Raw genomic sequence first — 14,157 nt, 5'->3', positions numbered from 1 at the left:
TAATTGTTTTTTGTGTCTGATATTACAGCACTTTAATATTCCTAAAGGGGTCAACCTTGTCATTTGGGTGCTGGTCATAAACAGAATTACAAAGCAAACTAAACTCTGACTCTTTTTATTGGAAAGTAGCAGCAAAATTTCTGCTAGCATTTTACATTTCGGAGTTGAATGTTAACAGGTTATAGGTATTCTCACAGTAGGAATTTTAAGAGTTTTCTTAGCTTTCTTTTACCCATCCAAATGAAAACAGTTCTTGGTACTACAGATGAGATTTGGAAGACCTATCTACGTCAAGTTTTTTTTCCACCTTTTTTATGTCCTTTTCTTAGGGAACTGATATTGTGTCCAGAAGAAAGAAGCACGTTGCCTTTTTTTTCTGGGATGTCAGTGTTGCCTCAAAGTTGGAGAGGAGAACATGTTTTGTGTTCTTAATGTCACTTAGTACATAGATTTTCTTAACCACATTTGCTAAAATCATTGTAATTCCACTTTTCTGTGTCTGTCAAACTCACGTTTTGTTTTATCTTTCTGAAGACTGGTTGGATTTTTTTTTTTTATTGTAAAGTCATATGCTGAGGGGTTAGGAAATTGACTCTTTTTGGTTATTAGAGAATCAGGTAGTATTGATGTACTGTCTTATTACAGTCAAAGAAATAGACTGTGCTAGTGTCATAGGCCTGAACTTATTCATCATAGAAGAGGAACCAGAATTTGTGATTGTTCTTTGAGTTCAGGCAGGCTTATGTAGACTTTTTTTCCTTATCCAAGTATCACTTTAGTAACCAGGGTCTCTTATTTGCTTTATAAATATGAACTCAGTTCAAATTCCTGGTGCATTTTCAATCAAAGTATTTACAAACATCTACTCATTTTTAGTTTTCCCTCCTGTATACAGAGTTGCCCAGTAACCCAGAAGTACTAAACATGCTATATGTTGTGACTTGTGTCCTTCATCTTTTACCTTTCTAGAATGTAAAAATAACTTAAAGTATAATTTTAACTGGGAGCAGGGGTTTTTCAAGTTAGTAATGTAAGCTTGAAACCACTGAAAAGATCCTGAAAGTGCAGAATGGTCCCTCAGGTTGGAGCCCTTCAAAAAAAGAAAATTTGGAGACTCCCTGAACTGGAGGAATGGCTGCATCCATTGCAGATCAAAAAGAAATAGCCAGTAGGGGCGCCTGGGTGGTTTAGTCGGTTAAGCATCTGCCTTTGGCTCAGGTCATAATCCCAGGGTCCTGGGATCGAGCCCCGCATCAGGCTCCTGCTCAGTGGGAAAACTGCTTCTCCCTCTTCCCCTGCTTGTGTTCCCTCTCTCACTGTCTGTCTCTGTCAAATAAATAAATAAAATCTTTAAAAAAAAAAAAAGCCAGTATAGAAAAGATAACCATATCAAATAATATCTTCATACAGTGTATATAATATACTCATTAGATATAGCTGAACAATTGATGGGCGCCTGGGTGGCTCAGTTAAGCATCTGCCTTCAGCCCAGGTTATGATCCCAGGGTCGGGCTCCCTGCTCAGCGGAGGAACCTGCTTCTCCCTCTGCCTCTACCCTTCCCCTCCCTTGTGCTCTCTCTCTCTCTGTCTCTCTCTCAAATGAATAAATAAAATCTTAAGGAAAAAAAAACAATTGAAAGGGTGTATTTTAGTAGTCAGGTAGCTTATAGGTAATAATGATATCTATGAAGATGTTAATTTGTTAAGTGTGTTGTTAAATTAACCGAAAAATGAAGGTTTTATAATGAGTACGGTAGGGGGAAAATGTGCTGACATCTGCATAGATGAGGCCAAGTCTTAAACAGTAAAAAATGCAAGAGTTACAGCCTACATAAGGGTTGCTACACTCCCTGATGCAGTTACTCCGTCAGTTACTGGGAGCATCCTACCCTCAGACCACCTCTGATTTTCTGAATATGTTCAAGGGGGAATAAACATGGTGGTGTCATTTAAATGGCTTTCAAACAGATCAACTTAGAAAAATGTGCCATGACATGAAAGATGACTTTGAATCAGATCCCATTCTATTAGATAAATATTGGCTAAGTTGGGGAAAGGTTGAGTTAGTTTTCTAACTCATGGTTGCTGGAGGGGGGGGGGAACAAAACATTACCCAAATTATATTTCTAGCCATAATGGCAAAAAAATGATTGCAATATGGACTTAATAGGAATTTTTCAAGCATTCAACATTATGGATCCAAAACGGCAACGCCAGGTGGTTTTTATTGCTCCTAACAAGATTGCTGCAATGAGGAAGTTTGAAAGTTCAATGAAGAGATTTGATCTCTGGAATTAGAAGTTTGAGACTCTTAACTTATTTACGTATGATGAAAAGTCCAACCTGGCTGATAACTTCAATCAATTTTCTTCACTGGAAAGACTCCTTAAAGGAATAGTTCTCTGGAGCTATAAAAAGAGAGTAACCAGTGAATGAATCAAAGACTCATTCTACTGTATGACACAAGTGACTTGATTTTTCAGCAAAAGATATACTTAATTTGCATCAGTATGCCACATAATCACCTTTTTGGCAGTACTCTGAGCAGCTCACGTAGCTGATGATAAAGCAGTGAGAAAAGCTGTTGGCATTTATACCTGCATTTTTGTGAGTCCAGGTGCCTGAAATACTGTGACCAAAACAGATTGCCCATTCATTGCATTTGAAAGGTATGCTTTTCAGTCTAGCTTAATTTTTCAAAACTGATCATTGATAATTTAAGGTATTTTGCATTCATGGCACTAGCTTTTGAAGACCAGTGGCTTGTTAATTCCATATCAAGTATAGAAATTTTGTAGTTTAATTATCTTTAGTAGTGATAGGCATCAAAACAAAGAACGAAGAAATGTAGTTATAACATTGTCACCTTGAAATATCTTGTTAGTGGGATACATTTGAGTACCTACTCTGAATATGTGCTTTAGTATATATGTTGCCCTGGTTTTATGTACAATTGAATTTATAGACTAGCAGAATACCAGTGCTGCTTTTATAGAGCCTACTGCTATACACTCAAAGCTACGGCTACATTTCTTCTGTGTTTGCTGTACCATGAAGTCCTGAGCAAGACCTAAACCCTTGTTCGCTTTTTCGTAGAGCAGAGAGGAGCCTTCAGGGGAAGTAGAGGTGGCCGAGGTTGGGGAGCACGAGGAAATCGTAGTCGGGGAAGACTCTACTGAATAAGACATCACATTCTTCAGCATTGTCATGAGCTTAATATACTTAAATTCTACTACTCATTGGATTGCCGGGGATGTCCCTTTAAAAGGACTGCTGCCTTCAGCTAAAAACTTAATGTTCTTTATACCTTTGTATGTATGATCTACTTTTGTAACAGACCATGGTTGTGTCCAAGGTAAAAACCACAGTGATATTTTTGGATGCTTTGTCCACAATCTTGACTTGTTTTTGCAGTATCATCATTATTCAGACTTCATATTGTGAATCTTTTACTTTTAAACATCTTGGTAATTTGTTATTGAAATCTATTCAAGTCTAAAATGTAATGAAATTCAGTCTGTTTCTGATAACTGGTAAAGATGATCAGTTGAAAGGTTACTGATTTCCTCTACTCTCTGTCTTTTTTTCTTCCCCAACATATGGAGAAGAGTCATGGTCAATCTTAACATTTTATTTTCATTGTTAATTTTAATAAAGCTGCTAGGCATTTCCTACCTAGTGTTATAAAAGCAAAATACTTATCAGCTTTCTTAAAATGTAGAAATGACATTACATTTTTAGGAGTAAGTAAGTTGCTTTGCACTGCTTACTTAACTCTTCTCCATATGTTGTGATATAAACTTTTGACTATGGGATCTTACTATTTGAATAGAAATGTGTATGTATAATATACATGCATACATAAGCATATATGTGTGTATATATACATGCATGCTGTGAAACTTGACTACACAACATAAATCATTTTTTTAAAATTCCTGGAACGGGTAGTCTTTGACACGGTGATGATCCTTTTTGAGGCTGAATCCATTATTAACTTGTTACCTAGGTTTTCCTCCCAGTAGTGAGGGATTTTGAGTCAGTTGCACTTACATGATTATTGTTATTTAAAACTAAAAATAAACAAAGGCTGCATTTTCAAAGATAAATTTGGAGATCCCTGCTGGAGAAATACAGCCAAAATATTGAATCTGATGTACATATAGGTTTCTACAGGATGAGATAGAATAATTTAGAATTTGGGGATTTAATAACCAGGGCAACCCAGGAAAAGTGACTTGAAAACATGGTGTACCAATAAGCAAGGGATGCTCTCTCGGTTTGCTTTTGCCACTTTCAAGATTTTAACTTCTCAGGTTATTAATCAAAATTATTGTATAAGTTAGCTAATAGATTCTTTAGGTTAAAACAACAGACGGGGGGTTTGTGGAGTGATTAATGTCATGGGCATTTTTAGTAGCATAGGCCCTTTGCTCTGCATTTGAATGTTTCATATATTTTTGTTCCACAGTTAATCTTCCCTCCCCAAGTTTGCTATTCAAATTCAATGCCTGAATGACATTTTCTAGTAGTTTGACATATTTTTTGAGGAATAGTTTGTGATTCTAATGCAGGTGTCTTCATTACTGTTACCTCTACATTGGGGAAAAAGCAAAACCCCTTTGTTAGAATTACTGCACATGTTTATGGGAAAAATATTTTTTAAAGACTAGAATGATACAAGTGAGCAAAAGAAGTTGGTCAGCTTGACTATGGAGTGGTGGCAATAATCTCTTAAACATTCCAAAAGACTATGAGCTGAACCTAAAGCTCCCTTGGAATCTGAACAGACATAGGAACATAGAATTGCCATTTGAAAACTGTGACCAGATAGTCTGGACCTCAGAGGCATCAGCCGGTGGCCTAAAGCCATTTCAAGTACAGAAACTGTATTGGGACTACAGTTATATAAATTTGAACATTAAGTCTAACTTTTTCCTCTTTTTCTTTTTTAAAGCATATTTGTAAACTCAAAGCTGAGCAGAAGTGACTTTACTTTCTCAAGTTTGATACTGAGTTGACTGTGTTCCTTCCTTTACCACCTCATTGTTCCTCTTACCTTTCCAAAGGCAATAGTGCACAACTTAGGTTATTTTTGCTTCAAAAATTTGAAAGAAAAACTTCATGCCATGAATTTTTTTTCTTTTGCAAGACACCTGTTATCACCTTGTTCAAATGTAAATGTTCCCTTATGCTTTTGAAATAAATTTCCTTTTGTAATTTTGTTTTGTGTCTTGATGTGTTATGATTATGATAACTTAAGATTCCTGGATATCCATTAAACATTATTGATTGTTTCTGTTGTGCCAAACTGTTTTAGACCATGAAAATATAAAGATGGACAAGTTATGGCTCTGCTGCCTTCAAGGAGTTCAGTCTTGCAAGTTATCTTTAATTTTCATTTTTGGAGATTTATTTTTAAAAGTTAATACACTCTTCCGAAAAAAATGATTTGGTTATTTTTATTGAAGCAAAACATCAGATACATACTTGCCAAATTGTTAGGAAATAATTTCCATCTTCAAGTTAATATGGAAAGCAAGTCGGAACTTCTTAATTTGACAACCAGCCTTTATTAAAAGTCTTCCTGAAGTAGCACCAAGAATGTTTAGGAGTGTTCTAAAGCCAAAATTTAGATGGATAGAATAAGATAACTAATTTCCCCTGGTGATCACAGCCTGTCCTCTAGCTTTAATATCACCTATATGCTGAGGACTGCCAAATTTCTATGTCCATCATTTCTTGCCTAGAATTTCATAACAGCCTTCTAATGGATCTCCCTGCTGTTACACTTGACTCTTTTACAGCCTGTTCTAAACATGACAGCAGACATCCACTCCTACTTAAAGCTGCTCAGTGGCTCATAAATAAAAAACATTGCCATGGCTTTCCATCCCTGACCTCAGCTGCTATTCTTCCTCCCCATCGCTCTGCCCCAGTCAGCTAGCTTCATGCAGGCGAGGCAAAGACACTCCTGCCTTAGGGGTTTTGCACTAGCTGGTCCCTGTAGCCACTCTTTCTTTTCTATCTCTTATCTAACTCCATCTCCATCTCCTTCAAATCTTCAAAGATCACCTTCTCAAGGAAGATTAAATATTGCAATACCCCTTTCTATCCTGCCAAGACTCCAAATCCCACTTAACCCTACCACATGTTCCCTAAAGCATTTGCCAACTTCTAACATACTGTATAGTTTACTTGTGCATTGTTTATTCTGCCTCTCCCTGATAGAATGTAATGTGGCTAAAATGCCACAAAGGTAAGGATTTTTGTATTTTACTCACTGATAATTGCAACTACCTAAAACAGTGCTTGGTACACAGTAAGTTTTCAATGAAAAAGGCAGTGTTTCAGACTGGGAATATAGCGGTGAACAAGAGAGGCAAACTCATGGGAGCTCACATTCTATTATGCAGGCCTGGTAAGCTGATTTCAGAGAGTACTAGTATGAGAACAAACGCATTCTAATGTGACTTAGCATAGAAAGAACGGTTAGGAAAAGTCTAAAGAATTAATCTGAGCTGAGACCTGGATGAGGATTTGGAGCCAGCCCAGTAAAGAGGTCAGGGAAAAATCATTTGAGATGGAGGCAACAAAACCTGCACAACACTTGGCTTTAAGAGCACCAGGCTGTGCTAAAACAAAACAGAAACGGGGGTCCGGGGCTATCCCAAAGCTTTTAGATGCCTAGTTTCAACCCCTGGGCTCCTAAATTCCTCATCTATGATAAGGAACTACTTTGACTAATTCAGAGGGCACTGTGCTCTGAGACTGAGGCATGTTTCCTCTGTCCAGAAAATCACTGTTACCCCCCACTCTCTACCCCCATTCATCCAGCTAACTTAGGATTCATCCTTCAGATCACACTAGAGTTCACTCTCCCTGGGAAGCCTTTCCTCCCAAGTTGGGTACAGTACCATCCACTTGTGTGCTGCCTCAGCACATGATCTCCCCGTGTTAGAAACCATAGGAAGAAAGAACTCAGGGCAGTTCTGGGTGGATGGAAAACAGCAAATGAGATTCAAGTCTAATAAGTGTGATGGAAACTAAAATTTAGACTAATGAAACCTAATTTATCAAAAACCTAAGAAATCATAGATTCATTCCCAGAAGTTGTACATTTACTCCCTAAAACTAATGCAATCACAAATAAAATCCCATAAAATTCTGGTCATAAAAGGTTGGTATTACAAACAAGATCTGAGACAAGGCCTTAGATAGATGAAATACTACATACAGTTCCAGTTGGTATTTCTCAAGAAATAAATAGAAAAGGAACAGAGAAGAGCAAAAAAAAAAAATAAATAAGGAAATGGTATTCCTATGAGGAAAAACTAAAATTTAGCTTGCCATAGGGTGATGAGGTCAAAAAGCACAAACTCACAAAAGGTTTGAATAGAATGAACTTGGATTCATCATAAAATGAGGATACTGAAACTTGAGTGTATGTGGGAGTAAAAAGCTGGGGGTGGGAGTAGGTATGGCCATTAGTTACTTACAGAATGAACAGTCACAATACAATTACGCCCCAAATATAACTGTTCTCCCCAAATATAGTAACAGCTGCAAGGCTTTCAATAAATTGTCTGGTAAGTCTGTATCAGGAAAATTCTTTTAAGGCTGACCATCATGCTACCCTCAGAGCAGCCCTAGTGTCACTGTGAACTAGAAGCCTGGACATTTGGTCTCATCCAGAGTAGTCCTCATGCTTCAGACTGCTTGATCTATTTGGCAAACTATTTCTAAATGAAATTACTCTATTTAGGTATCCTCTGTCTCCTCTTTGAAAATCCTATTCACTTTGCATATAGCTGTTGGGGAGACAGACCTCTCCAGCCCTTCCAGCCATAGCTAGCCTCCGTCCTTACCCACCTTATCAGCATCTATCAATTCAAAATCCCTCTAAAGGAATTAATTATATGCAGAGTAGGCTGCCAATAATTTCTTCCATTTCTGCTTAAATATGGCTGCTTCACTTATGATGATGAATCTATTTCCTTTCCCCCTTGAATCTGAGCTATCCTTATTCCCTTCTTTGACCAGTAGAATGCAAAAGTGACACTGCCAGTTCTGGGGCTGGCCCTCAAGGAGCCTGGCAGCTTCTACCGTGTAAGAAGCCTCTATAACTACCCTGAGAGACAGCATAGCCACCCCTAGCCATTTCAGCCACTCCAGCTAAAGTACTAGATGTGTGTTGAGCCACTTCAAGACATTCCAGCCCCAGCTGAAGTCCCACCTGAATGCAGCCCCATGAGTGACCCAAACCAACAGCAGAAGAACCACCAACCCAGCTGACTCCAGCCAACAAACTGAAATATAATAAATCATGTTTTAAAATTAAACATTTAAGCCACTAAAATTTAAGTTGGTTTACCATGAAGCAAAAGATAACAGAATTTGAACAGAATGTTAACTCTCTCAGGTATCTTTATATCTTGTATTTTCTCTAAGGAATAAACAGTATGGAGATTCTCTGCAACTTTCAGATAAAATGGCCCAAAGGAGGAAACAATCCAGAAGTTCGTTTTATCATTATCCAATTCCTAGCTTCAAAAATTCTATACTTTATAGAGATAGTAAGTAAAAGTCAAACTAACCAAGCTTTCTGGAAGACAAAAATATATTTGTATAGGAAATGCTTCCTGCCATCAGATGCTAACAATGTATAACTAACTGAAAAAAGAATGACTCGAGTTTACAAGATACTACCAAAACAAACATACATACAGGCCAGCATCTCTGATGAACATAGAAGAAAAAAATCCTCAACAAAACGTTAGCAAACTGCATTCAACAATATATTAAAAGGATCATTCACCACGATCAAGTGGGATTTATTCCAGGGATGCAAGGATGGTTCAATATTTGCAAACCAATCAATGAGATACACTACATTGACAAAACAAAGGATAAAAATCATATGATCACCTCAATAAATACAGAAAAATTTGACAAAATTTAACATCTGTTCATGATAAAAACTCTCACCATCACCAAAGTGGGTTTAGAGGGAATATACCTCAACATGATGAAGGCCATATTATGAAAAACCCACAGTTAACATCATACTCAATGGTGAAAAACCAAGAGTGTTTCCTTTTTAGATCAGGAACAAGACAAGGATATTCACTCATCACTTTTATTCAACATAGTACTGGAAGTCCTAGTCACAGCAATCAGACAAGGAAAAGAAACAGCATCCAAATCAGTAAGGAACAAGTTAAATTGTCACGATTGCAGATGACGCGTTGCTATACAAAGAAAACCCCAAAGACTCTACCAAAAAACTATTATAAGTAAAAAATGAATTCAGTAAAGTTGAAGGATACATAGAAATCATGTTTCTATATGCTAATAATGAAGTATCAGGAAGAGAAATTTATAAAACAATTCCATTTATAATTATTCCAAAAAGAATAAAATACCTAAGAATAGGGGCGCCTGGGTGGCTCAGTCAGTTAAGCATCTGCCTTCGGCTCAGATCATAATCCCAGGGTCCTGGGATCGAGCCCTGCATTGGGCTTCCTGCTCAGCGGGGAGCCTGCCTCTCCCTCTGCCCGCAACTTGTGCTCCCTCTCTCTCTCTCTCTCTCTCAAATAAATCTTTAAAAAAAAATACCTAAGAATAAACTTAATCAGGGAAATGAAAGACCTATACTCTGAAAACTATAAAACACTAACGAAAGAAATTTAAGGTGCTATAAACAAATAGAAAGACATTCCATTCTCATGGACTGCAAGAACAAATATTGTTAAAATGTCTGTACTACCCAAAGCAATCTACAGATTCAATGCAATCCCTATCAAAACACCAACAATCTTTTTCACAGAACTAAAATAATACTAAAATTTGTACAGAACCATAAAAGACCTCAAAAAGCCAAAGCAATCTTAAGAAAGAAGTTGGAGGTGTCACAATCCCAAATTTCAAGATATACTACAAAGCTGTAGTAATTAAAACAGTATGATACTGGCACAAAAATAGACATATAGGCCAATGGAACAGAATAGAGAGCCCAGAAATAAACCTACGCTTATCTATTTATAGATATATGCTTATCTAGTCAATTTTTTTAAAGATTTTATTTATTTATTTGAGAGAGAGAGAGCATGAGAAGGGGGAGAGTCAGAGGGAGAAGCAGACTCCCTGCTGAGCAGGGAGCCTGATATGGGACTCAATCCTGGGACTCCTGGACCATGAACTGAACCGAAGACAGTCACCTAACTGAGCCACCCTTATCTAGTCAATTAATCTACAACAGAGGAGGCAAGAATGTACAATGGGTAAAAGATGGTCTCTTCAATAAATGGTGCTGGGAAAAATGGACAGCTACATGCAAAGGACTGAAACAGGATCATTTTCTTACACCATACACAGAAACAAACTCAGAATGGATTAAAGGCCTAAATGTGAGACCTGAAACTACAAAATTCCTACAAGAAAATATAGGCAGTAATCTCTTGGACATTGGCCTTAGCAACATTTTTTCTAGATATGTCTCTTAAGGCAAGGAAAATAAAGCAAAAATAAAGTATTGGGACTACACCAAAAAACAAAAACAAAAAACAAACAAAAACCAAAAAATCAAAAACCAAAAACCTTTTGCACAGCAAAGGAAACCATTGACAAAATGAAAAGGCAGCCTACTGCATGAGAGAAGATATTTGTAAATGATATATCTGCTAAGGCATTAATACCCAAAATATATAAATAACTTAACACCAAAAAATAAACAACAAATAATCTGATTTTAAAATGGGCAGAGGTGGACGCCTGGGTGGCTCAGTCAGTTGAGTGCTGACTCTTGGTTTCCACTCAGGTCAGAATCTGGGCTCCACGCTCAGCAGGGAGTCGTCTTCCCCCCCTCTGCTCCTCCCCCCCCACCACTCTCACACACACTTTCTCTCAAATAAATAAATTTCTTTTAAAGAGTGGGCAGAGGACCTCAATAGACATTAAAAAAAAAAAAATTGGGATGCCTGCATGGCTCAGTCGGTTGAGCGTCTACCTTCGCCTCAGGTCATGATCCCAGGGTCCTGGGATAGAATCCCCTATCAGGCTCCTTGCTCAGCGGGGAGCTTGCTTCTCCCTCTGTCTGCTGCTCCCCCTGCTTGTGCTCTCTCTCTAACAAATAAATAAAATCTTTAAAAAAAAAAAAAAGACATGCAGATGACCAACAGACACATAAAAAGATGTTCAACATCACTAATCATCAGGAAAATGCAAATCAAAACCTTACACCTATCAGAAGACTAGAATCAAAGACAGATAACAGGTGTTGACGAGGATGTGGAGCAAAAGGAACCCTTGTGCACTGTTGGTGGGAATGTAAATGGATGCAGCCATGCATGGAAGCTCCTCAAAAAATAAAAAATAGACATATCATACAATCCAGTAATTCCACTACTGGGTAATTACCCAAAGAAAATAAAAACATTAATTTGAAAAGATATATTGCACTGTTATGTCTACTGCAGTATCATTTACAACAGCCAAGATATAGAAGCAACCCAAATGTCCACTGACAGATTACAAATCAACCCAAATTAATTGATTTTGGGGTTAATCAAAAGAGATTATTCAGACAGACCTTATCTAATCACATGAGCCCTTTAAATCTGGGCCCAGCAATCAGAAATGGAGGAAGTCAGAGACTCAAGCAGTGGACATTTTCCCCGCTTCCCTTGAAGGAATAATTGCCATGTTGAGAAGGTCATGGTAGCAAGGAATGGTGGGTGGAGTTGAGAATGGCCTCAGTCAGCTGCCAGCAAGAACACTGAATTCTGCTAAGATTTTGAAAAAGGCCCCCAAACCTTGGAGAAGAAAGAAAGCAGCCTTATATCACCCATGTGCGACACTGAGAACACAGCCATGCCATGCCAGACTCTTGACCCATGAAAACAGTGAGATTATAGATATGTGTTAAGATGCTAAATTTATGGTAATTTATTACACAACAGAAAACTAATACAGGATCCCTAAGGACAAGGGATATCATCTAGGGAAAGTAGAGGCCTGGGGTACATTAAAGCTACAGAAGCTATGATTCCGCCCCTCTACAGGTTAACTTATGAGTGTCAAAGAAATTGCTGGTGGCCTAAAAAGTGATGTTGGGGCTTCTCTCAAATTCCTCACCATCCTTCAGCCATGCTCAGGCTCTACAATCAGGTAGATCTGAGTCCAAATCTGAGGTCTGCCACTTATTAGCTATATGATCTTGGCCAAATTACTTAACTAGTCTATGCCTGGTAAGTCAGCAAAGATTACTATGTGTGTACAGTGCCAGTATGTATTAAAACACTTAACAAACATTAGATGATGACAATTGCCATTACTTAGCAACTTTATATACAGGTAAGAGGATTGATGTCTACACCTTAAAATAAGATGCTGAGAACAGGGAGACTCACTTGCCACTTCTCTATTTCAAAATTCTGGAGCACTTCCTATTGTCTGTGTTTAAATTCTTTGGTAAGACATAGAAGAAACCTTTACAACCTGACAATGTTTTCACCTTTTCACATGTATTGCTTATTCTGCTTGAATCAGCACCTTTGCTTGAAGCCTTTCACCTGGCTGGCCGCTCTCCCTTCTACACATGTGCCCTTATACAGCCCCATTATCCTATATTTCAATTGTTAACCTGCCAATATTCCACTAAATTGCACATTGCTCAGTGGTCAGATTTCCATACCCACTGTCTAGCAGAGAACTAGGCAAAAAAGTGGGTAAGTCACACATTTTTAGAGAGATGAATGTTCATTACTTCAATCCTCTAAGAAAAGCTACTTTCAGATAGAACTAAAAACCAATGCTGTGGTTGTTGCTTCCATAGTACGAAGAGATGTTTAAACACTTGGCAATTATTTTTGCTTTCCAGCAATATGCCAGCGTAGGGAGGCGGTCAGGCAAAACTCTCAGCCTCCTCTTCCCAAAGAGAAAACCAAAAGCATAATGAACCTAAACACAAAATGACACACAAAGCCAGAAGGCAATCCTGAAATACCTAAAACAACCTATCTTACTAGAAGCTAGAAGCCAGGCTAGTCGCTTGGCCTACATGTTGGTTCACTAGAGAGAAGTGCTTCTTAATGTACATACCAGTCACGGGGGCTCTTGCTGAAAGGCAGAATCTGGTGGGGAGGGGTAAAAGAGCCAAGAATGTGCATTTCTCATAAACTGCCCGGTGATGCCAATGCTGTTGGTCTCCTGATCTAGACCTCCAGCCTAGACCTGTGCTGCCCAGTAAGGTAGCTACTAGCCACATGTGGGGCTCTTAAGCCCCTAAATCCGGCCAGTCTGAATTTAGATGAGCTGGAAGTCTAAAATACATACCTATTTTGAAGACTTAGTACTAAAAATAAGATAGCTCAGGAATTTGTACAGATTTTATATTGAACTAATACTGTATTGTATATAAGGGTTAAATCAAATGCGTTATTTCAGTCTTTTTTAAAAATTTCATATGTGGCTCGCGCCTCACATACTTCTACTGGACAGCGCTGCCCTAGACTGACAACACGCCCAACTCTGAAGCTTCCACTACTGCGAGATTTCAAGAATAAAAGAGAATCCATCTCCTCCCTTAAGTGTTTCGAAAACATACCTTTTATTTCTCAACTATATGACACAACCAGAAATAAAAATGAACTAAAATGAAAACCAAGGTTTTATTAAATACACATATATGTAAATATATATACACACACACACAGAGCCCTCTCATTTCGGCTTAGGCTCCACCTAGAACACTACTTTTATCTCCCTCTGGTTCCCACGCCACGAGATCGAATCGCGTACAGGAAAATAACAAAAAAGCGGTCTCCGACCTGAAGCCAAACCCGGCTGTCCCGCCGCCCAAACCGAGGCTGAGAAAGCCGGTCGTCAGCGGGCAGCACCTCCCGGGCTCCACCTCCTCCAGCGCCGACCTCCCCAAGATGGCGGGCGGCGGGGGCCGGCTTCCGCTTCCGGTGTGAGGAGCCGGGCCGGGGGGGCAAGATGGCGGCGGCAGTAGGGGTCCGCGGCCGGTGCGAGCTGCCGCCGTGCTCCGGCCCAGGCTGGCTCCTCAGCCTTTCCGCCTTGCTGAGTGTGGCGGCTCGAGGGGCCTTCGCCACCACGCACTGGGTCGTCACGGAGGACGGGAAGATCCAGCAGCAG

The 14,157-nt window shown here is 38.9% G+C and overlaps 2 protein-coding genes and 1 long non-coding RNA gene across 10 annotated transcripts in view; 2 read left to right on the top strand and 1 right to left on the bottom strand.

The window, feature by feature from the left end:
* The window catches only part of API5 (apoptosis inhibitor 5), a 27,810-nt gene extending 22,585 nt beyond the window's left edge, over positions 1–5,225 (top strand). Inside the window, exon 14 of one of the 3 annotated variants that reach the window (XM_025879082.2) lies at positions 3,102–5,225. In XM_025879082.2, the coding sequence (XP_025734867.1) occupies positions 3,102–3,124 (23 nt within the window). In that variant the 3' untranslated portion in view covers positions 3,125–5,225. Of the gene's footprint in view, positions 1–329; positions 2,098–3,096 lie in introns of those variants that run through there. The other 2 variants (XM_025879081.2, XM_073904731.1) reach the window with 2 other exon arrangements.
* The window catches only part of LOC141374721 (uncharacterized), a 17,074-nt gene extending 3,062 nt beyond the window's left edge, over positions 1–14,012 (bottom strand). The window contains exons 1-2 of the long non-coding RNA XR_012381828.1: positions 13,830–14,012; positions 2,344–2,408 (exon numbers count right to left, since the gene is read on the bottom strand). This is a non-coding gene — a long non-coding RNA (uncharacterized lncRNA). The remainder of the gene's footprint in view (positions 1–2,343; positions 2,409–13,829) is intronic.
* TTC17 (tetratricopeptide repeat domain 17) overlaps positions 13,981–14,157 on the top strand; it is a 114,575-nt gene continuing 114,398 nt past the window's right edge. For all 6 annotated transcript variants that reach the window (XR_012381827.1, XM_025879076.2, XM_073904729.1 and 3 more), the window contains exon 1: positions 13,981–14,157. Coding sequence is in view for 5 of the 6 variants with exons in the window: in XM_025879076.2 (XP_025734861.1) it covers positions 13,999–14,157 (159 nt within the window). In the remaining variant the exon portion in view is untranslated.

The sequence above is a fragment of the Callorhinus ursinus genome, unplaced genomic scaffold, assembly GCF_003265705.2.
Source record: "Callorhinus ursinus isolate GAN/ISIS: 27379988/994484 unplaced genomic scaffold, GSC_fseal_2.0 scaffold21, whole genome shotgun sequence".
Lineage (NCBI taxonomy): Eukaryota > Metazoa > Chordata > Mammalia > Carnivora > Otariidae > Callorhinus > Callorhinus ursinus.
This window is presented reverse-complemented; position numbering and strand designations above follow the sequence as displayed.